This window comes from Glossina fuscipes, unplaced genomic scaffold (assembly GCF_014805625.2).
Source record: "Glossina fuscipes isolate IAEA_lab_2018 unplaced genomic scaffold, Yale_Gfus_2 73, whole genome shotgun sequence".
Lineage (NCBI taxonomy): Eukaryota > Metazoa > Arthropoda > Insecta > Diptera > Glossinidae > Glossina > Glossina fuscipes.
This window is the reverse complement of record NW_023998436.1, coordinates 1,066,595-1,090,961: the sequence shown is the minus strand read 5'-3', so window position 1 is coordinate 1,090,961 and position 24,367 is coordinate 1,066,595. Positions and strand designations below refer to the sequence as shown.

The following is a 24,367-nucleotide window of genomic DNA, read 5'->3' as shown; positions in this document are numbered from 1 at the left end:
AGGAAAAATCGGCCTTGCCCACACAAAGTTACAAACAATAAAATCTAATTTTTTTCACTTTTTTGAGACTTTATGCCTATTTATCATAAGACAAACAAGGCAGAGTAGAAACCCGCAGTAGAGATTAAACGCAACTTTGTTTTTCTTAACAAAAATTTATCGTTACTCAGAAATTAAAAAAAATTAGAAGGATGAAATTTCCCACATTTACTTTGCGAAACACTCTACTTTTTACGTGCAATAGTAAAAAATGTTTAAAACTATTTTCTACATCCCTCAAATGAGGATATATTATCTGTCTAAAAATAGATTAATTCGAAAATTAGTGTGGTAGAGACCGCAACCTAGTAGTGTAATTTTTTCTTAGTAGTACCAGCGATATAGGTATCAAATAAGAGAATTTGTTCCAAATTCAGTATCTCGGACGTTGCGATTTAGTGAACTAATTTTTTCATTACAATACCGTTAATATGGGCGTCACATAAAACGACTTGAAGAGTAGAATGCGAGAAGTTAAATATGTTAATTCTAATTTAATTATGGCAGACTTCACGATTTAGTGTATATCTGTCTTCTTGAAAATACCTTCGATATAGGTATCAAATGAAAAGGGTTGGAGATAAGTTGTGTTAGTTCTAGTTTAGTTATGGTGGACATTTATTACATAAAATCTTGGGACGTTTAGAAAAAATCGATTTTTTGGACATGAATATCTCAAGTGGACCAAGGGTTTAAGTGGTGGGTATGCGAGATTCGACCCCCACCGAATATAACTCTCTTATATGTTTTTTTTTTTAACCGCCGAACCCATAGATCGAAAAGTGAACTGGCGGGCAGAAAAATACAAACACATGCAGCCGGTTCAGAATTTTTCTTTTATCCAAAATGTACACATTTCCTAGAGCCTCTCGTGCATATTTTCGGCTGCTTTAACTGCAAAATCTAGTGTCCCTCCACCTTTCGCTGCGATCGGAATTCTACACGAAGAAGCAATAGAGAGTGTAAGAAATTATCTACCTTCAGACTTCTTTACCAAAAAAAAAAAAAAAAATCAGGTACTACGGAGATTCAAGACTTATCACAGGTCTGTGATATTATTAAGGGTACCGGAAGAGTAGAAGCGCGTTAGGTCCCGATATTTATTTATTATATATATTTATCCCTGGATCTTGAAAATTTATGGAGAAAAGATTTGCTGTCAATTCAGGATGAACGGGTAATCGGAATGCAAGCATGAGTGAAATCGGAATATCTGAAAACATTGCAGTCCGAACTATGAGGATCACGGGTGTTAAGATGCTCACACATTATATTGCACAAAGAAGAGCGTGATTTTCGACGCATGCTGGAGTAGAAAGAATTGAAAGCTGACAGTTGCTTACTCCCTATAGGGGATGTCACAGTGGATCTGGTTCCCCAAAATTTCTATGGCACTAAATAATGGCACGTATTAGATATGCCTCGCCTTGCTGAGAGAGAAGTATTTGGACCATGTAAAATCTTTGATATTTGATACCCTACCTTTGGTATAAGCCCTAAAAGTAATGTGAAAATGTTTTACATTCTGGGGTATGACGGAGGTGAACAATTCATCACCTAAACGTCGCGGACGACGGCAAGTCTGCCGCTTAATTAAGCTATAATGGCATGTGTGCACGTAAACTTTCGGAGGTATGTGGATCTATATATGTATCATCACTCTATGGTGTTGTACATAAAAAGACTGCTTACATATTTCATTATTCTTACCATATTGTTATATATGAGGTATGTATATGATAGGTTATATATGAAATTGAATTGGAAAACCATTCAATTATTTGAGGTATATCTTGCAATTTTCGAAACTAAAGAATATTAAATGAAAAATAAGTGTAAACACACTCAAGTATTCCATCGATTTTTTTTCTCAATGCAATAAATATTGCATTGCGAATGGAATTATTTTCTACTGCTTTTGGTGGAAATTTCATCTACTATTCTAGTAGTAATGCAATAGTCTTCGATAACACTACTTAGTATAGTTGCTTTCAAATGCAAAGCATTTTATCACACATAACAGCTTTAAAGTGTTTCTTTAAGTATATAATAAATTTTATATTTCCCTTCTTTTGGCGCAACCATTAAATAAGACAAACATATAAAGACGAATGAATAAATAATCACATATCGTAGGCTCCTATCGACATTCAAACGAATAAAAGCAGCGACAATTTCGGTTAGTGATGATGAACTTTCCAGGATAGCTTGATATAAAATGCTATTAAACATTAATAGATTTCTTCTCAAATATTTGCAAAAATTTTTGATAATAATTGAAAACTTTCTCAATATTTTTCTATTTTCTTACTTAACAATTTCAACGTATTGCTTCTTTCTTAAACAATAAAATTTACGTCAATTTCATTAACTATTGATGACTTCTCTTTAATAGAACTTTTGCAAAGTATTTTTTCAATGTAAGGTCAGAAGACGTCAAATCTTGCCTTGCACTTACCAAACTTTCACGTTATTCATGAAAATTTTATTATATCATGCACCACTTGTGCTACATGGGTATATTAAGTGTGTGCATATGTATGCAAGACTCAGAGAAACTTGCGATAGACCAATTTTTTGTCAGAATATTTTCTGAATCGATCTAAGATTTTCTGTGCGTATGTCCGTCTGTCTATATTATATATGTATTAAGGAGTCGTTGTACTGCCGGATTTAAGTATCTTGACGATACAATAAATAGTCCTCACTGCAAGAAGGAAAGTTCTTAAAGATTATCTTCTTCTTATTTTTTGAAATTCGTCTTTAATAATTGCAGCCAACTAATTTTTACTGACTTTTACATTCATCACCGAAGGATGAGGGGTATATTCATTTTGTCAAAACGTTTGCAAGGTTCAGCAAGAAGCTTCAGAGACCCCAAAAATTTTAAACTGATTTAAGCTTGTCCGCCTATCCGGTTGTCCGTCAGTCCATCTGTGTAATGTCTCTTGTAAATATTCTCCTGCTCGCAAAAATGAAGTTAAGGAGTTCAAATTGGGTAGAAACATCGAAAGTTCTTGCACGCAGGTTGAGTTGAGGTGATGCCTACAGTGCAGGCTAAATTGGAAACACTTCTGTTTTTGAAAGGGAATGAAAAATGGTTTTTTTTTGCTTACTACTCATAAACAACAGAAAATAATCCAACAAAATTTTATGCTATAAAACGCGTACAAGCAGCGTGGAATCCTACCGGATATCATAGAATATCAAACTTCAAGTTGTATTTCAATGCCTTTTTAATACGGACAAACAAGCTTGGAAACACTCCACAAAGTGTATAAAGTGACTAGTTTCAAATTCGGAGTGCACCTGAACATGTCCAACTGTCCAACTGTCCAACTGTATAGTATCCACGGTAACCATTCTCCTATTAGTAAAAATAAGATATCGCTTGTAAAATTTGCAAACAGCATAGAAGACATGACCACAACAACCACACACCAATGCAACAAAAACTGTGGACACCTTTGTTTTCCATATTTTTTTGTTTGTTACTCATAAGCCATGACACATACAACATATATATTTCAACTTTTATTTTGTAAATGGAAAAAGCCAACTACGTCCACCCAATATCATAGAGTATGAAAATTAATCTTTTTTTTTTTTTCTTTTAGTCTTTTTTAAGATAACGACGACGGGTATAAAACATTCGCTCACGAGCGAACATAATCTTATATTTTCTTTATTTCCTCTTGTCTGTTGCTATTGTTTTCGAACTATTGTTATAAAGAATGCAAACAATTTCCCTAAGCTACTGCATAACTGTTACGAAATAAACAAACCTTCTCTGCTTAAAACGCAGAAGAAATAAAAGAAATGAAAATATTTTGATGTTGCTCTCATGCTTTTAAGCAATTTTCGGGTATCAAAAGTTACGGTACATTTTGTATTGGTTAACTAGCATTTCAAAGACGAGGATGAAATGGACAAATAACTGAAGAAAAGAGGTAGTGGATCAGGGCTACTAGGACTACTCCTTTCAAAGTACTGACTTTGGGCTTACACCGCAACATATACGATTTCGTTAAAGTGAAACGAAGCTAAGCGTGTCTGTTGTCAGCGAATTATTAAATAGTTAAGACCGCTACGGTTAGTACGATTCTTCACTATTCTTCGTCAGAAGTCAAAAGTCATATCTTGTTGCCGTTTAAATGAAGTCTTACTTTTTGTAAGAAACAATATATGAGAGTAAGATCCCACAACAGATTTATGCGTTTTAAACTTTGTATCGTAGATATATTTGAACAACCACCATTTTATATGGAAATTAAGTGTTTATAGGCCTATTTTCGAAAAGAAGGGTTTCGAAAGAACGGTTATATCGCGTGTACTTTGCCGTATTAAATGAACTTTACCGAATGCTTTTCTTTAGCAATTCTTCACTAAAAGTAATAAATATAACAAACTCCGTTATATATATATATATGAGTTTTTTTTCAAAATGGAGTGTTATATGAGATGTGGCAGTAGATATAATCGGCTTGGTTCAAAGGCGAAACTAAATCGAAAATAGCGACCTGTCAGTCCAACTGAGAAAAATACATTGACAGAGAGACATTAGGCAACTAGAGGGGCAGACGGACGCAGATCTAGGTATACTATAGAATGAACCTCTGAGCTACTTGGTCTAATAAGATGTGGGTCTATAGCATAAATCCGTTTGAACTAAGACAACACAACAGCATTATCGTTTTCAGCTTTAAAAGAAAAGTAACTGTCAAAAAGCCGGCATTTTTCTTTTTAATTCGAAGGAAAGTGCCAGTGGATAGCAAAAAAAGTGATGAAAAGTGGTTGCATTACGATAACGTAAAACGCAAGAAGCCATAACTTAGACGCAACGAGCTACGAACATGGACAATAAAGCCAACTAACCGCAACAGAGTACGCTTGATAGAATCAGTTGACTATAATGTCTTATGAACCACTCTAGCTTAACGATATCATTATTGCGGCCCGACGAAATGCATATGGTTTTGGTCAACATCAAATTCTGAATCGATTTAAGCATATCCGTCCGTCTGTGTGTTGTAAACCTTCTTTTGGCAGAAACAGTACAAGTTCTTGCACTCAGGTTCAGGTATCGAAAGTAGGCCAAATCGGTCGTAGGACATGTCCACAGCGCTACGTCAACTGGCAATACCTCTGTTCTTCGAAGGGAATGAAACATTGGTTTTGGCTCTTTACTCGTAAACTGTAGCAGGTAGATGTACATAAATTTGAACTCATATCGTATGGGCGACACTGTAGCATCTATACATAAAATTAAAAAAAAAAAAGACTACGCTTACCCAATATTATAATATATCAAAATTTAATTATTTTTTCAAAGCACTTAACAACGCGCAGAAAAAGGCTGCAATGCACCTAAACAGGTCCGCCTGTTCGTCTGTTCATCGGTCTATTTACGCAACTTTGTACAATTTGTTCTAAACATTTTTCCGAAAATGAATGATATCACGTAAAAATTGCTAAAAGAATTTCGAATTGACCTGAACTTTTCAAAGGACCCGCCTAACGATAAAAACTTTTATTTTGAAAATAGAAGAAACCGACTGCGCCCACTCCATATTATAGAGCATGAAAATTTAATTATTTTTTACTTCTTTTGTCTTTTTTGGGGTAAACGGTGATGGGTGTAAAAGACTCGATTCTGACCGCATTTAATTTTCTTACTTGCTATTAATGTTATTCGTCAAAACCAACAGAATTACTTACATTAGGTGAGGTTACAAAAGGGTTGTATATGCTGCAATACAATACTCATCCAAAGTAATTAACTCTACGTATGCACTAATGTGCAGTCATTTTGTGCTTGTAATCAACAACAGAAAATCAATACCCTTGAAATGGTTCATTCAATTACAAGTAAAAGCAAGTTAGCCTCACTCCACTCACAATCTTTGGAGGCAAATGTTTAAAACTTGAACACTTTTAAGCTAAAAGACTCTTTCATAACATAATTTCAAAGCAATAAATCGTGATGGTATTACAATTTGAATGATTTACTGTGCACACACTTTCAAAACATTAAGCTTTTCATTATTGAAGAGAATTTCTCGATAAAGAAAACAAAACTTTTTGATTGCAATGAAAATTCTTAAATCGTTTTCAAACTCGAATTTATGTTCTCCTTATTAGTGCCAATAAGCTGTAAACTCTAAAGAGAATTTTTATACTCTAACACCGCCTGCGAAGCAGAGTATATTACGTTTGTGCGAACGTATGCAGCACTTTTTATTACACCGTTCAATTCAGAGTGGTTTTCTGTTGCGATCCAAGCTTTCCTGTCCGTTTGTCCATCTGACGTGGGTCCATGTGCTCATATGTTCAACTTGTAGGTCGATCTTTTCAAGAGGTTTTGATGAAATCTAGTATACTAACGCAATCGAAAACAAATGAGAACATTATAGTCGGGCGACGTCGACTATTACTTTGCCTAGTATAATTATTCCTTGGCTTTGGTAGTCAGACATCAAAGCTCGCATATTGGAAGGTTCGATTTTCTCTGTATAGTGTTGAGCTCTCTAAAATGTAATTATGCGCCTGGACCTGACGAAAATTCATCATGTGTACTTATATCTTGTGCTGGCGAGCTATGCGGTTTTATCTCATTGTAAATCTATTAAAGCAACTTTCCTTAATATGCCCGATTTACCTATGTCGTAGTTAAATTGACATTTGATTCTCAGTATCTCAGTTTTTATTTAAAATAATATTGTGTTGTTAATGTGTTGGTTGCCAAGCTTATGCATGTTTGCAATGGTTTAGGGTTAGGTTCACTTGCAACCTGGATCTGTTTTTGTTGCGGGTGTGCTTCTATGCTAGCTGTGTACCTGCTTTTCTTCTTTTTTTTTGTCTCTTTTTATTTATTTGTACAAGAATTATTATTTTTTTCTATTATTATCCTTTTTTCTGCCTTTTTATTGTTTACTAGTTTTAAAACAATTAGTATAAGATTTTCTATTAAGATGCACTGAATTCGACTATAATTTTCTTTAGTTGAATTTCATGTATAAATAGGTAAAATAAAACTAAATAAATAAATAAAATAAGTAAATAAAGTAATAAAAATTAAGTCTTTTTCGGAACGGCTTACTACTCATGACATCTCTTATATGGAGTGGGGCCAAGAAGTAGATCCATGTGGTTTAAACAAAGTCTATTTAATTTTTTTTATTCAATTACTGTCATAAACAAATTTTCATTACAAAAAACTCTTACAATTAGGCTTTCTTGACATATACGGATTTACGTTTTATGAGAATCTTTACATGCGGTGGCATTCAAAAAATAGACCTATGTAGTCCAAATTCGGTAAAGTGGATTTCTTTGTCAAATTATAAGCAAATTTTCACCATGAAATAGTGCAAATTCGATCTCTTTACCATATAAAGCTTCAATTTCTGTAAGGACGATTATATGAGAGCGGGTTCAAAAAATTTCGCCAGCCTATCGATAGATTTTACACCAATTTGGAATGCTGAAACACTAGTTAACCACCTTTGCTTTGAATTTTTGAAAACTGCAATTATTCCTCATTTAACGACTTGTCAGAATAGGCTGCTATATGGGGAGTGGTCGAAGAAGTTGACCAATCCGAATCATTTTCAATAGCATTCGTCCTTGGGTCAAAACAAGTCATTGTACCAAAGTTCGTCAAAATATCTCGATAATTGCAACCTAACATCAGACGGGCAGACGGATAGACAGATCGATTAGATTAGATCGATTTAGAAAATGATTCTGAATTGATCGGTATAATAAAAAGTGCATGCATCTTAAGCGCTTCCGCGCGTTGCGTGCGTCCGCACTAACTTAATTCTGTACCACAATTGGTGTAGGATACAAAAAGGGGTACATTTTTTTCCATTTCTTATTACTGTTATTATTATTCACTTAACCAGAGAAATAAGAGAATTTTTAAATTAAAGTCTTAGAGCACTGGCATCTGCGACTATCGGCTTTATTGAAAACTCTTATATTGAAGAACGTATCAACGCTTCTTGGTTGAATTCCTCTCGCTCTTTGCCTATCACCTTTCACCTGTAACTTCTTTAAGCAAATGTTACTCTTTTGAAAACAGGTCACCAACACCAGCTTTTGTTGTGTCTTTTTTGTTAATTCTTTCTCTTGTCAACTTGCCTGTGAATTGCTGTTAATCTTTTCGTCACTGACCAGCTGCATAAATCTTCTCTTTACTTTATATCGTCGACGGGTAAAGCATTGCAAACCTTTAATTGCTTTAAACATTTTAAGAAATCTCATTTTCAGTAAAATCACGTAGGTTTCGTACTTAATTTATGAAATCATTTTAATTATCGACATCGTCTTGTTATTGCTAGTCATATTCAGGAAGGTAGGATAAGCAGGGTAAGGTAAGGTAAGGTCAACAATTTTCTACTTCGTTAATTCACTTGAATCAGATCACGTTTTTGTATATGATATTCACTTGCATCTTACTGGTTCAGTGAGTAAGTGTTAATCTAAACAACATCTGTTTTCGACAGGACGAGAGATTGTGGCACACAGCATCCCACACGATTTATTTTGTGGCAAGTTTGATGAAATCATAAATTGAGGAAATTCCTGGCCTCGTCTTTGGATTACATTTTGGAGGGTTATTTGCATCAATCTTCAATAAAAGCGAATATTGAGCGTATTATTGATGAAATTACCTCAAGTGGAGGGAACAAAGTGTACTCAAAAACTAGGATCATCGAGATCGTTTTTGTAACAGGAAACTTGGAATTGGTAAATAAATAAATATCTTGAAATAGAGAGATAATTTTTTCATTCAATCTATTGATGCTTTGATGAGAGCTTTGTTTACACGGCAGTAGGACTACCCTATTCAAATTGCGTCCGTGTATGAACAAGTAGTTTCTTTTTCTTAGGTTGGCATCACTGTAACCAGCATCTGTATTGAATCTTATGCCAATATTTTCCATAGTAAATGATATATGTTTGGTTTCTCAATCGAGAGAAAACGATGCCCCTTGATTTGTTGCCCAATTTCGAAAATAGCAAGAAGTGAAGAGAAGAAGAAGAAAAGAAAAAATAAAGCGAATGGAACGTAAGCAGAACGATAAAAAGCAAATGTCTGCAAAAAGGAACGCAATGCGAGAAACTGCATTATCCTGGTACTAAAACGAATAGTCTATAATTCTGGCTTAGAGCTCCGAAGAAAATAATTCGTACTAAACTTTACTGCGATAATCGAAGAATGAAATTTTTTATTACTGTTACAGTTTATATATGTATAAAACGTAAGCAATCGTTATTTTGTGCGATTTGGCAGCAGTTTGAAGGTAACAAACTAAATTAGGATGAGTAAAAATACTCTACTGGGATACGATCTCCCGTTAAACACTCTACAGTCTTTTACACTTATTCATATAATAACTTTTGAAAACAAAGTGTTATATGGGAAGTAGCAGAACAAGTGGTCCGATCGCAAGCATTTTCGATAGAGTCCATCATTCAGCCAAAGCAAATGAGTCATCAAAGGTATCTGAAAAATTTCGAATTGTAGGTTGAGCACAAGGAAGCAAGACGGACAGACGCACAGACCCGCTTAATTCAACTCAGATAGTGATTTCGAATCGATCGATATAATTAAAGGTTGGCACTCTGGGTATTGAATTCGTCTCGGCGAACTTATTATACCCTTGTGCGACAAGTTGTGTCAAGCGCTCGAATATTCAATTTTCACATTCACGAGATTTTGTAAACCAATTATGGCACTGGTCTTCTGTCAATACATCTTCTTCATGCATACTCAATCATTTTTCTCTTGCTTCAATACCATTCATAGTTTCAACTTTCCGTAGCATATAAGGCAGCGAACAAAGGCTATTCCGCAGAATCAAAGAAATCTTTTCAAAAACACATCTTTCTATTGCACCCGTTAATATGCGTAATGACAAATTCGGCTCAAGTCTCTACAATTAAGTCCACTTTTGGAAAAAAAAACGAAATTACTTTCCGAACTACCCATTACACATGTATACGGTGTTTTGAAAATTATTTAACTGACTAACTTGACAGTTTTATTAATAAAAGAATTACACCTCGACTTAAAGGTTTCATTTAAACATTTCACTGTGGTAAATGGACTATACTTGTATCATCATTTGAGGTAAAACCTTTACCAAATTTGGGTCACGTCTGTTGGTCTTTTTTTGTATCCCAATTCGCATCAGCGCACTTATGAAATGTAAGACTTCAAATGGCAACAAAGCCGAGTGACGAATAGTAAAAAGGTCCATGGCAAGAAGATTGATTTCAATGAATTGTGCTCAGGTTAGTTCACATTTTGGACTCTTTTCCTTATAACGTCTACCATGCGAAGTAAGTTTTTTCGAAAATAAAGGGAGAATCATGTTAGGTGAAGGTATGTTCGCTTCGAGTTGTGATGCGAGGGGAAAATTTGCCATTTAATTTGTACCGAGGATTAAGTTCGTCGTTGCGTCAGGTACCCTGACAAGAAATTATTATTATGATGTCCCATAAGCTTCTTCCTTTTTTTGTTGATGCGAAATCAATAGGTGACAGATCCCATCTTGATTACATGACTATGTACCGTTGTCTTGTGAATGTTAGTGGTATCTACTACACAGCGAACACCATATCGCAGATTTTCCCCGCATACTCTTGATGAGGTCTGTATCCGCCGCTGCTGCCTTCACCCAGCCAGACAGTTCTAATCGTCCTAGTACCAGTCCCATAAACGGTACAAATCTCCTCTACAGTGTCCTTTGCACTACTATTTTTGTTTCAGACTTACCGCTTCGTCGTTTATGAACCAATGTAAATGCGAAGCTGGATGTGATTTGCCTGAGGTACAATTTAAATCTAAAGTTTCTCCAATTTGATACTGTGGTTGTTGCCCTCTGATGTACGGCCCGTCACGGGGAAGATCTGTAAAGTTAGGTAAAATAAAGGTAAAATAACAAATTTTTTTTTAATCTTAACTACGTAAGCAGAGATTTTTATTTAATTTTTCATTTATTTATTTATTTACTTACACATGAAACTCAACTAAAATAAATGAATAGCGGAACTCAATTGATTTTGAGAAGCAAATCTTATACTAATCAGTATTAAAAACCAATACAAAGCATATAAGAAGTAAAGAAACAAAAAGAAAAAAAAAAAAAACAAGTAAGAAAATTATATTCGGTGGTAATCGAACCTTTTATATCGATACCGTTATCCTAAAAGAAACAAAAAAAATTAAAGAACTAAATTTTCATTCTTCATAACATGGAGTGGGCGCGGGTGATGTTTTCTCTTTTCAAAATAAAATTTTTTGACCCATAAGCGATTGGGTGTTGTAGGCGTGTTCTTGGAAAAGTTTAAGTCAATTTCAAATTCTTTTGCAAATTTGTAGGCAATATCTTCATTAGTCACACAGTTGCGCGGATAGACACATGGACCGATGAATAGAACATGTTTACGTGCATTCCAAATTTGAAACTGGCTAAGAATTTATATACTTTTGGAGTTCTCAAAGCTTGCTTCTGGGCTTTATAAAGGTATTGCAAAGTAAATTCACTTTTGGTACCCTATAATATTGGGTAAGCGTGGTCAATTTTTTCCATCTTTGTGCGCATATGCTACAGCGTCGCCCATGGAATAAGCATTCAAACTTATGTACATTTACCTCCTATAGGTTATGAGTTATGAGAAGAAAAGCAATTTTTCATTCCTTTTGAAAAACAGAGGTGTTCTCAGTTTACGTGGTGCTGTGGGTGTCCGTTTTATTCTATAGATTTGGTCCATTTTCAATACCAACCTTCTAATGTTTCTGTGAAATTGGAAGTCGTTGGCTTCATTTTTGTTGCCACGAGAATGTTTACAACAGACATTACGCAGACGGACAGGCAGTGACGGGCGGACGGATGAACATTGTTAAATCGTTTAGAATTTGATGATGATTAAGAACACATACACCCTGTGGGATCCCTGGCGTTTTCTCCTAGGCGTTGTAATCGTTTTGGCAAAATGAATAAATCGTGCAACACTTGGTGAATTGCAACCAAAATTGAAATATTTAATAAAAAGAAGGCATTTCAGCTGTACCACAAATCTTATAGCTAATGTTGAGTACAAACGAGTCCACCTTATGTCTTTTCATAGCCTATACCACTGATGGTGCAAGGATTTGTTAATTTTGTGCGGATGTATGCAACACCCGGTAGGATCCACCTTTTATTATACCAAGAAAGTGACTTTGAATCTATCTAACCTTGTCACTGGGGTTGTCCATCTTGTCCTACGGGCCAAAACGTTTGAGCTATATTGATGAAATTTGGTACACCGATATGCTTCGCGCCAAGGACGAAGGATATTGAAAATATTTCGGATCGGACTGCTTTCTATATATAATACATTATTTTGAAGGTCGCCATATGAATTTTATTAAGTGTATTAAACGAAGTAGTGTAGCTTTTTTAATAGCTGACTGCGTACCGCTGTAGCGTTGTCACTTGTTTGGTGTTGCATATGTCCGCACAAATTGAATACACACTTACCAGAAGTGGTGGATAGTTTACGTAAAGTAAAGCAAAAGGCTTTATAGATTACATGTAAGCTGCACGAGGGTCAGCAGTCCACTTGATATCCATGTCTATATAGAGGAAGTTCTTAGGAATGGAATTTGCTAGTTGTGATAGCAAGTCCTGTCTGCTAGGTACGGTCCTTCGGGGAATATTATGGTGGCTGAGGTTTTCATCATTCATAACATGAATAATTGGAGGTAAGCATAGGTCTCAAGATTTCCCAAAATGCCTTTATTGGGGCATGCACAATAAATAAATCTGGTTCTCAAGCTGTAGTTCAGGCCCCTAGTTTATGGAGATTGTCTAAGTCTGTTGAGAGCGTGGGTTACGCACGACCGGGTGCCGTGATGTGAGGCTTTATAACAAGTACTCGCGTTAACCCAAAGGTCCATACATTACCTGTATGCATATATATAGATTTTATCTAATCTCTTGTTCCAGTTAAGCTTTTATCATTTTGTTCAAATTATTTTTAATAGTTTTAATTAAGCTTTGCACTTAAATGTTATTTGTATACTTACAGACCACATCCATATGACCCTCGGCTTCAACAGATGAAAAGTTGGGAGCTTCTGCTGAAATTTCGCAGCGATATAAGCCGGTAGAATTTATTGTTAAACCTTTTAATAACACTCGACTGCTGTCGGAATGTTCTTCCTGATGAGAAAAAAATATAAAATAAATTATAGTTTATTTGCAAACATAACAAGTAAAAACATTATAGTGGACTACGGCCGATCATTAAGTACCACACACCATCGTACAATTATTCATGTCAGTGCATCAAATTTCATCATAATAGTGGCTTGTAGATTCAACAGAAGAGTAGATGGACAGACAAGCATAATTCAAATCAGAAAATTCTTCTGAATCGATTGGTATAATATAAAGTGGGTATATTTGAAGCCTTTCTGGGTATTGCATACATCCACACAAGCTTAATATATAAGTAGTGTAGAATATAAAGAGCTAGAGACGAGTCAGATAAATATTCTACGTTAACATATTATTGATTGTCGTCGTAAAATACATACTTTTCGTGTGAACTCTTCTACAAGTGGTCGGAAAATTGAACTAATGCGGTCCAAACTTAGCGCGGTAAATTTTTATGCCTAATCGGTATCCAGGATCAATTTTCGTCATAAAACAGCAAAAAACAAACTTTATTGTCTTATGAAGGATTAGTTTCTGTAGGAACTTTTATATGAAAAAATGCTCGTCTTCGGTTCAAATTTTCCACATTGGCAATCGTTAGTCGGGAATAGAAAAACTTGAGCATAGAAACAAGACATGCACAAATTAAAGGCAAGTTGGACGCTGTGTAATGGCATCATTTCTTACTATCATGAAATTTTAGGTAAATAAATTGAAACGTGACCGTGGCAGCTTAAGTTACCACGAGCGGTCTATACGACTATAAACTGTAACCTATAACGAAAACATATTCACTGAGTGGTTCCTGACCACCAAATTAATGTGAGAGACATAGCAGAGATTATGAACATTTTCAAAGAAAGTGTTCATCACATATAGTGTCTAGATTTCGATACGAGAAAGTTGAAAGCATTTGCTCGCCGGCAAAGCATTTTGAGCGCAGTTTAGGCGCTGTGGACGAGGGTTTTAGCTTCGTTTAATTGTTGAAGATGAAACTTGGATGCACTATTCCCTTTGAGAAATAAAAACGGATCCAAGAGCAACGGCGACGGTTTTCGTGGACAGCCATGAAGTTATCTTAACCGGGATATTCGGCTATATCTGTTTCGCCATTCTTCTGAGCTATCACTAAATTTTGCGCTAAACGACTTTCGCTTGTTCCCTAAGCTAAATGTTCCGCTAGCAAGACAGAGATTTGATAGCAATTTTGCCAAGGAAAGCTTCCACTATTTGGACGTAATAAAGGGAAGGGAGAAAGCGTGACTAGGAGACCTGTGTAAACTTACAAGCAGCCTATGAAGTGACAAAAAAAGTAAATTTAAAGAAACTTTTCTGGCAACGCCCTTGAGTTTGTAATCGATTAGCTTTCTATTGAATACGAATGAAGAGATTATTCTGAATAGGTTGAAATTTTCTGGATTATGCTTAAATTCGGACAAGAAAGTATTCATCGTAAAGGACTTTTTCTAGCTTAAACTTTGATATTTCTCATCCATGTTTTATAGGAATCACAAACCAACAAACAAAAGCAATAATGGCAGATATATTAAAATGTTTACTTACAATCACTTGCACGCCATCAACTCTATAACTAGTTTTTGGTGGTTTCGCCTTTGGCACATAACGATAAAATTCCTCGCTGTCTTTGTACCATTTTATGGCATACAAAGCCTCACCTTCTTCCTCCTCATTATAATCTTCTTCCTCTTTCCCTTCCTTTTCGTCATCATTAAAATGTTCATTGTAATCACCGAAACTATTATCAGCTTCGTTATGCCCGAAACCGTTCATTTTATGAATATTATCATCGCGTTTTCCATATATATCTGGGTTATATGAATTAATTGCTTCTAAACGATTTCCGCCAATTGGACTTACGGATGGTGAACTTCTCCCCCGATATATGCTTTGGCTATCCGATGATGAAAATGGTGTTTGATAATAAGCATGCTGATATGATGTATGCTGTGAGAGTGACTGTTGATAATGGTACGGTTGATTTTGTTTTTGTATTCGTTCTTCATAATACTGAGCGTGATAAGGCAGTTTCCGTTGCTGATATGAATGAAAACGTTGTGTGTGTTGTTGTTCGTTTTTATTTTGCAGATCCTTTTCATAGTATGCATGCCGTGAGTAGCGTTGTGCTTTAGTATCCTGTTGACTTTGGTGTGTGCGGACACGTTTACTTGTGAACCATGCGTCATTTTGTGAATCATATTCATGGTCACGATTAGGACTATAGGAATTTATCAAGGACATATCTCTTACTTTATCCAATTCGTATTGACACTCAAGAAATACGGATTCACCTCTTAATTTATACGATGGTATTGATACCTTCAAAAGTCGTAGCGCAGCAAAGCCTATATGGGGTAAGTAAAGAGTATATGACGAATATTGATAGTAAAATAATTTTTGTTCATTCTTCTTAGCTATTATAATATTTGTAAACGGTATTTAGTTAGTAATACATTATTGATTGATATCTCATATATATTAAAGTCGACCATAACTTGAAAGAAGTTTTAAATGAATTCTAAGTTGCTTTGTTGTAGCAGTAATGTAAGATCAAGCTTGGTATATATTCTTCAGCTCTATCAGGGAATGCTGAAGGCATAGTAGATACGTCACTGTGTTTCTAAAATTCACGAAAGAACTCAAAAAATGCGTGTGCTCTGGAATATCACAAAGTTCTTACTTGTTTCAGCCATTTTCGATCTTCGTACGGTTTATGTATCTATAGTTTATTAACTATGTGGGCAATGCGTACCGTGACCTAAAAGATCTGCTGTACTCGCCCGTGCCCGTAGCCCGCCAGTTTTAGTATTCTTATGAAGCCCACCACCTTCTTTGCTTCGAAGCACCATACAGTGGCGTTACAAAGTGTACGTTGGTGTCTGACTCTGCAGATGGCCTCGAATTCATGTAGCATGTCGTAGGATGTCCCTTAGCGAAATCTGCATAAATCGGCGTCAGAGATATTTGCGTTTTTCGGGTCTCAGGTGTCCAGGCACCCGTACTAGGTGCATGTGACTGTGCTTGCTTCACTCATTCAATATTTGAGTGTTGTCTATAGTTAATTGAAACGCTAATGGTCACTAACATTGACATATTTGTTGTGCTATAATTGTCCTTAACACTCATAAGATAACTATGAACATATCGAACTGTCCGTCCGTCCGTCCGTTCATCCATGAACTTTTAAATGGCTTTCAATTTATAGCAATCACTCAGAGCAAGTCGCCTATTCGTCTTAACTGCGCCTCTCAGAAAGAAGAGAAGAAGGACAAAGAAATAGGGAGGCAGCCCAGAGGATATATGACCAATCGATAAGTGTTATGCCTTTACCGACCGAGCACTCACTACAGCTTCCGCCAAAGACAACTCTACCGCACTTGAGATTTGAAGCCGCGAACATTGTTTGGTATTCGCGGTTCTCACCTGCTCGGTTACTCATGCGAATACATAATCAGTAGCCGGATTGCTTTATAAATCTTTGTAATTTTAAAGTTTGAAGAATATCGGACAGGTTTTTTTCTTATAATACGGCGAATCATCTCTCGTCGCCCGCTAAATATTGAAGAAGAAGAGTCATAGGCAATGTAAATTCAGAAAATTTACAGGGAAATTGCGCTTTTCTTTAGTACCTCATATATTGTAATACTTATATATAACATTCCTTATCATACCTTCGTTTAAGAAACATAATGATTACGCTATGCGTTTTGCGTGGCACACGGACTGTCAAAATGAAATTGATTGTGTGTGCATCTGTATATAGTTGAACATTCACACAACACAACAAATTTTCGGCCTAGTTTTTGATAGACAAAGCAGCGATGTATTTATTTATGAAAACAAAACAAAGTTATATGGTTTCGAGCTTTAAAACTGTTATTTATATTTTTATTAATGGTGTGAAAAACAAATAGAAAGGAGAAAAAATTAAGCAAAATTAAAATAGATATTTGCATTTTTATTACTTGGCATTCAGCAGAAAGAAGAATAAATTAAACTAAATTAAACAAATTGAAAAATGAAAGTTAAAGTATATAAATAAAACTTAATTAGTTCGAAGATATGTGAATAGACTATGGCGGGACGTGGCCCATCATTAAAAACCTTACACCGTTTCGTTTAATACTGTTATTCATATAATAAGTTTCCAAAATAGCACGTTATATGTGAAGAGCTGTCTACAAAGTGAATCGGTCCGAAATATTTTGAATAGCTTTACGTCCTTGAGCCAAAATACCCCTGCATACCAATATCTCAGAAATTGTAATGTGTAGGTTAAAAACAAAAATGCAAGGACACACGGACGGACAGGCTTAGATCGATGCAGAAAGTGCTTCTGAATCAATTCTGAATTACTCTAAATTGAATAATACCATAAATGCTAAGTCTATCTCAAGTATTTCTGGGTTTCGCTTACATCTGTATAAGTTTGATATCCCCCTCTACCATAAGTTCCCTAAGGTATACTAGCGATACAAGGGTAGTTAATGAGCGCGGTATACAAAAGGCAACAGGTGTATGATAAATGCTTCTTAGGCTTGCGCAAGGCAAGAGGCAAGAGAAATATCCTAGGAAGGTATGTCCAATAAGAATTTATAAACAGTTGAAGTCAACTTTTTTATTTTTTAGCTAAAAAGTGTAAAGTGAGGTGAAGATCATTGAAAGACCGCCTTACCGAGGACTCCAAAAGTCCAGGTATCGCTTTTGTCACCCAATTTGGTTCTCAATCATCATCTACCTGCAAAAAGGATTTGTCCTATTATTATGATTACTAATACTGTTGCGGAAATTCCAAATCCTGTTCATTCCAGCTAAGTAATAAACTGTCTAAAGAGGGAAAAACTAAATGCTTATTCGCAGCGCGCCATGCAGCTGCCGGCCGAAAAAAACGAGTATCAGAAAAGCAGGTTAACGAATTAAAAACGAAATTATAAAATTAGGTATAGCAATATGATTGTAAAAATGTATATATAAATAGAATATTTGTGGAAGGCAAAATTAGTCGGACAAGAACATTTGAGCCGAGAGTACTGACAAAATAAATTATGAATAGTCCTACTGTTAAGAAATATAGTTGTAAATAAAGGAAATTTGAAGTGTATTTCTCTTGATCAAAATATCCACGATCCAGTGATACGGACTGTATCTTAGAAAAGCGAATTTCATAATAATACCATATTATATTTTTTGATTAGTCTACTTTTCATTGTATTAGTGTAGTACATAGTCATCTTACTATTCCATTTTCTATCTTACATGTACTTAAGTGAATATTATTTCGAATTATTTTATAAACATGTATTGCTATACCCCCTGCAAATGTTCACTTATACATATGCACTTTCTCTAAGCAAATGTAGATAAGTTCTAGAGGAATTAACAGAGTGTAACGACTATTTGCACAATTTGATCAAAAAAAGACGATTATGGCACTCAGCTCATGTCAGCTGGTTTCGAATCTGATTACAAGTTGATGGCCAGCACCGATCATGACAAATAGGTATAGAGAAAATCAAGACAGCATTTCCTCTTTCTCTCTGTTGGTAGCCAGCGTGCTGAAAAATTGTAAGTTGGAAAATCCGGCTAGAACCGTGTATATTTGAATCCCTGAGGAGCAATTTTGGAAAGGAATGCGAAAAAATAGGAGGACTAAGCTAGGCGAACTGTGACGCTTGACTGCAGGAAGAGGACTAGTCTAGTCAGGGACAGCGTAAATTCTAGGGAGGTATATTGTAGATTTCTTCTAGTATAAAATTGATTGTCATTAAATAAAGCGTGTGGCCTTAAGCAGTTAACGAAATTTACGTTTCCCGGAGTAGGAGAAGGTCAAGGTAAGTGTCTGTCGATTTATAATAAACTGTTGAACGACTGGGTAGCGAGCTAACTCCTGCAATTAGTTAGGCAAGGAATTTTCAGCAGCAATATAACGTCAGACGGGTAGACGGCCAGACAGGCTTAGAGCAAATCAGAACATCAATCTGAATCGATCGGTATAATAAAAGATGAGTCTATATTAAGTCCTTCTGTGTGTTCCTTACGATCGTACAAACTTAATACAACTTGCACTGCAACTGATGTGGGGTATAAATCACTTTTTAAAGAGATATTTCACTTTATTATTTTCGCCTTTTTTCATTAACGTTCATGTAGATAAACGCTATCCATAAGCAAGGCAAGCAAGCTATGGGTTCAAACCAAGAGGCGTACAACGCAAATCGCAATCATTATGTTCAGCGTGTGTACCCCTGTAAAGTATGTACGGCGTGTAAAGATATACGAAATACATTGTGACTCAATACAAACAAGCAGCTTTCTTCTTCGTAACTACCACCTTTACAATTCTCTAGTTTACCTCACACACCATGTTTGTAGATTTGCTTGAATTCATATTTCCCTCAAAAATTCTTAGTTGGTTTATGAATTTTTAAGCAGAAGTAATAGTTTCAAAGCAAATGAAAGCATACTTACCTGGCGTAGGGGTTACCGTGATCACGAAGGCGGTTCCCCCGGAGTGAGGCTTGGCCATTGCACTATCGGTTGAGTTGACCTCCGCGATTATTCCTAATGTGAATAACTCGTGCGTGTAATTTTTGATAGCCGGGAATGGCGTACGCGCCGTCCCGACATATTTAAATTAATTTAAAAGTTTTAAGCAGTAGAGAGAAGAAGGGTGGTGAGAGGGGTTATTGTGATTTACTTTTACTTAATTTGTAGCTTATTGAAGTCACTACAGCGCGGGCGTCCTTAGAGAAAAACTGCTATATATGGGGTGTGTGTGTGTTGTTTGTATCAACTCGTGTTGCTTAAGATGAACGAACGATAAGGTAAAGAAAGACTAGCGCGCTCTTATTTGCTTTCGTCAACATATCATATTATGTACATAGATTCTGTATACCATAAAACATTTGCAAATTGAAGAAATCTTCCATGGGTAGGTATAATAACAAAAGATGTTGTACTTTGTTTCAGCCAAACCTCCATTACCATCTTTGCTGTGATATTAATGCTGTGCGGTTTAATTAAAGCAAGATAGAAAAACATATTTGTTCGCTTAGTATGTCGTTTCGTATATATCGAACATATGTTCAACGATGTATACGAGTCTCCTAAGCCTCATTGGACTTGCTTTCTGTATCATTTTTCGCTATTCGTGAGCCGATGTACGATCTTAGTCCACTAGGAATGATAAGAAGTGATGTGCGTTTGTTTTTATGGATAAACCCTTCAAGCTATCGTTGACTGCTCGACAAAGAGAAGGCCGTGATGCGAATATGGTATTCCCGGCCTTCAAAACGAATAATATTTTCTATGGTCGCCAGCGTATTACCATATGGTTCTTTTAAGGTTTTTAATACTTTATTGGCCCTTCCCTTCCCATCCATCTACATGCTAATCCCAGGTAGGCGTCTCAGAATAGATATTATTGGCGAAATCAGTACAAAAGTCTGGATTGATTTGGGTATGTCTGTTCGTGCGTGTGTGCGTTTGTTAAAAATATTCTACCAATCGCAAAAATGAAGATATCGTTTAGAAATCCCGCAAAAATATTAGCATTTGATGCATGCAAGTTGGTATTGAAAATGGTCAAAACCGGTGAGAGAACACGCCTTGCAGTCTAATATAAACTAAGATCACAAACTACAATAGAGATACAAAAAACAATTACCACGCATATTCTACATGAATGGAGAAGAAATTAACCATGCCCACCCAATATTATGGAGAGTGGAAATTTTACTTTAGTTTCTTTTTTTTTTTAAGGTAAATTAATGTGTTCAGGTAAAAAGGATTCGCTCAAAGCCGAATACGATTTTCTTATTTGTCTAAGTTGTAAAGTTAGTGGACATGAAGTATTCGGCCACGAATGGGTATAAAAAATTTTTATGTGCTTTTTATATACATCCTCTCCAAAGTCATAACTTTTCTCATAAATATTTTATGGATATTTGTCTGATTTTCGCTTATGAAAATACAATGTTTGTAAACATTGTTTGGCATCGGAAAACCAATATGATTTGCTTAAAAACCATTACTTATTTATACCGTGTATCCGTATTCATCCCTGCGGACATATGCATACATTGTTCAAAAAAGTTCATAAAAATACGTACATGGAATTTATTATTAAATCTTTGATCTATCTCATATAGTCTTACGGATATGTGCTAAGCAAACGTAAAATTTTCACAATATTGAAATTCTCTACGGTATCATGCTTATGCTTGCATAAAACATAACAACAATTTGTTTTTTTTTTCATAATACAAAAAAATTTTCATTGATCTAAATAATAAAAAAAAAAGCTATAAAGTTTAAAATAAAACTCTACAAACTTTCGTTAACTTTCGCGTAAGCATAAGCCTTAGTAATTAACAGTTTATGAGTTTCTTAAATTAGATAATACTTTTATAATGAAATTTTCTTTGTCAAGTTGCTTAACTCAACAGGTACTCGTGTACGTAAATGCTATGGCATTCGCTTTCATTGCGAAACGACATAAATTCATGTCAATTATTCCTATCATCGAGGGGCGGCGGGTGTATTTATTTTGCCAACACGTTTGTAACGAGAATAAAGCTTCAGAGACCTCATAAAGTATATGTATTCTTGATCAGCATCACATTCTGCTTTGATTTAAGCATATACGGTTGTCCATCTGGTTGTCTGTCCGTCTGTAATGTGTCTTGTAAGCATTACCTTGGTCGCAAAAATGAAGCTATCAACCTTAAAATTAGCGAAACTATTGGAAACTCTTTCAAGCAGTTTGGTATTGAGTGTGAAGCAAATCGGTCGAAGGACATGCCTACAATACCACGTAAACTGAGAACGTTTTTGTTTTTCAAAAGCAAAAAACATTCAGTTTTTTGCTCATTGCTCATAAACTACAGCACATATATGTACAAAAATTTGAACGTATATTTTATGGGCGATCCTGTAGCAATATAAACAGAAAAAATTGACCACTCTTACCCAATATTGTAACGTATTAGAATTTAACTTTTTTTCAATACCTTTATAACACGCAGAAACAAGCTTCAAAAACCCCGTAAAGTATATATATAGATTCTTTGTCAGTTTCAAATTTGAAATGCACCTAAGCATGTTCGGTTGTCCATCTGGCTGTTTGTCCGTCTCTGTAATGTCTGCTTTACCATCCCCCTGGCCGCAAAAATGAAGCCAGTGCCTTAAAATTTGAGTGAGACATTCGAACTTGTTCCACGCAGGTTGATACTGAAAATGAAACAATCCGGTCCAAATACACGTCTACATTGCCACGCAAACTGAGAACCCCTCTGTTTAAAAAAAAAAAAAAAAAAAATACAATTTTTTGTTCATAACTCACTTCAATCATTTTCTTTGGCCAATACTTTACTTGTACAAAGTGGTGAAAATTGACCACGCCTACCCTAATGCTGTAATGTACCCCAATTCAATTTTTTTCCAATGCCACTATTACGCGCATTTCAAAAACCCTCTAAAGTATATAAATTTTGGTCAGCATCAAATTCGGAACGCACCTAAATATGTCAGCTTAGTCATCTGCCCATCTGTCCGCCTGCTCTATTGTATAGTATCTGTGGTGAACGTTCTCTGGTTTGAAAAAACATGCATGTCGCCCATAAATTTTAAAAATAGTTTGAAAATGACCAAAAGCGGTCAAAGGATCCGTGTACAATGTCACCATTGGCTCCGCAATAAAAAGTGAGAAGACTTTCGCTTTACGTGTTTTTTTCTCGCTACCCATGAACTACGACAGATACATGGTATAAATTTCAACTTTTATGCGAAAAAATAGAAAAAGTCGGCCAAGCCCATTCAATACTATAGAGTAGGAACATTTAAATTCTAAAATTAATATGCTGGGCACCATCCAACTTAACCCAAAGTAGTTAAAACTATATCTAGAAACAAATGCTTTTATATAAAAAGTAATTAAACAAAACTTAAGCATCATCCTGGACCTTTACAACGAGTTTCGAGACTTTAAGCACAACGCGTACCAATAGGCAACTCACCCATTTATTGATTATTATCATTAAGGTCTGATATTGGTAATGTACGTGCCCTTAGAAGAGTTGATTTTAGAATCAGGATAATTGAATCATCTTGTGAACCTTGTAAGTGGGGTAAATAATTCCTTTTGCAAAGGCTAAGTTTTAACAACTGGCTACTTGCAGTGGACCAGATGGGAGCGTTAATGTAGATTTCACCCAAAATAGCTTTCGCGTTGACAGCTCCATTAATCAGTTTCACCAAAAATTAGATCCCAAGTATAAATCGATGTTTCTCCAGAGTGGGTAATGATATGAGTAGTAATTTATCTTCATATAGTGGGAGGGTTACAAGGGGGTCCCGTGGCATATTCCCTAACGGAGAAAGCAGAAATTGTTTTTGCGCCGATTCGATCGCATTCACATAACAGCGATAGGACAGAGACCGCACCTATTCAGTGTAGTCCAATATTGGTCTAACTAACATAATGTACAGTCTCTTCGTATATGTATATGGGTCGTTGAATTCACGAGCCCAGCGCTTACCGAAGATCAATGTGGGTCGTGTTTTATTGATAGCGGTTGAAATGTTTAGATAAATTTGTCCTTAACAACTCTGCTCATATAGGTATCAGATAAAAGGGCTTAGAGAATAGAACGCGAAAGGCTAAGTGAGTTAATTCTAAATTACTGTAGTGTACGTCTCGACGCAGATTATCATGGATTAATTTTTCTTAACAATAACTTTTAGTGAAGTGAAAGGTGAAACATAGATTTTACCTTAAATAAAAGCTTAGGGAGCCAAAGATTTTCATGATTATGTGTATGCGGGACTCGATCTTAACCACATATAACTTTCTTTTGAAATTTGATATCGTAGCAAAAACGGACTTTGAGAAGAAATTTAAATTTTACGACTTTAGCCCGCCACGAGCTGGGACTTTAATTTATTTAGCTTCTTGGAGAGCTCTCTAATCGTTATGTATCGACCAGCTTTAATCAGAACCCTTAGTTGGATGTCATCAATGGCACTTGGACTACCAGAACAGGTACGTTCAGCTACAGCATTAATTCCCTACTTAGCAAATATTTGCTTAT

At 35.5% G+C, this 24,367-nt stretch overlaps 1 protein-coding gene and 1 non-coding gene across 2 annotated transcripts in view; one reads left to right on the top strand and one right to left on the bottom strand.

The window, feature by feature from the left end:
• The window catches only part of LOC119638092, a 39,374-nt gene that overhangs the window by 1,887 nt on the left and 13,120 nt on the right, over positions 1 to 24,367 (bottom strand). The window contains exons 3-5 of the mRNA XM_038034716.1: positions 14,823 to 15,622; positions 13,127 to 13,262; positions 10,829 to 10,962 (exon numbers count right to left, since the gene is read on the bottom strand). Coding sequence (XP_037890644.1) covers positions 10,829 to 10,962; positions 13,127 to 13,262; positions 14,823 to 15,622 — 1,070 coding nt within the window. The remainder of the gene's footprint in view (positions 1 to 10,828; positions 10,963 to 13,126; positions 13,263 to 14,822; positions 15,623 to 24,367) is intronic.
• Positions 19,738 to 19,902, top strand: LOC119638162. The gene has a single exon (XR_005247386.1). It is a non-coding gene; the product is annotated as a U1 spliceosomal RNA (small nuclear RNA).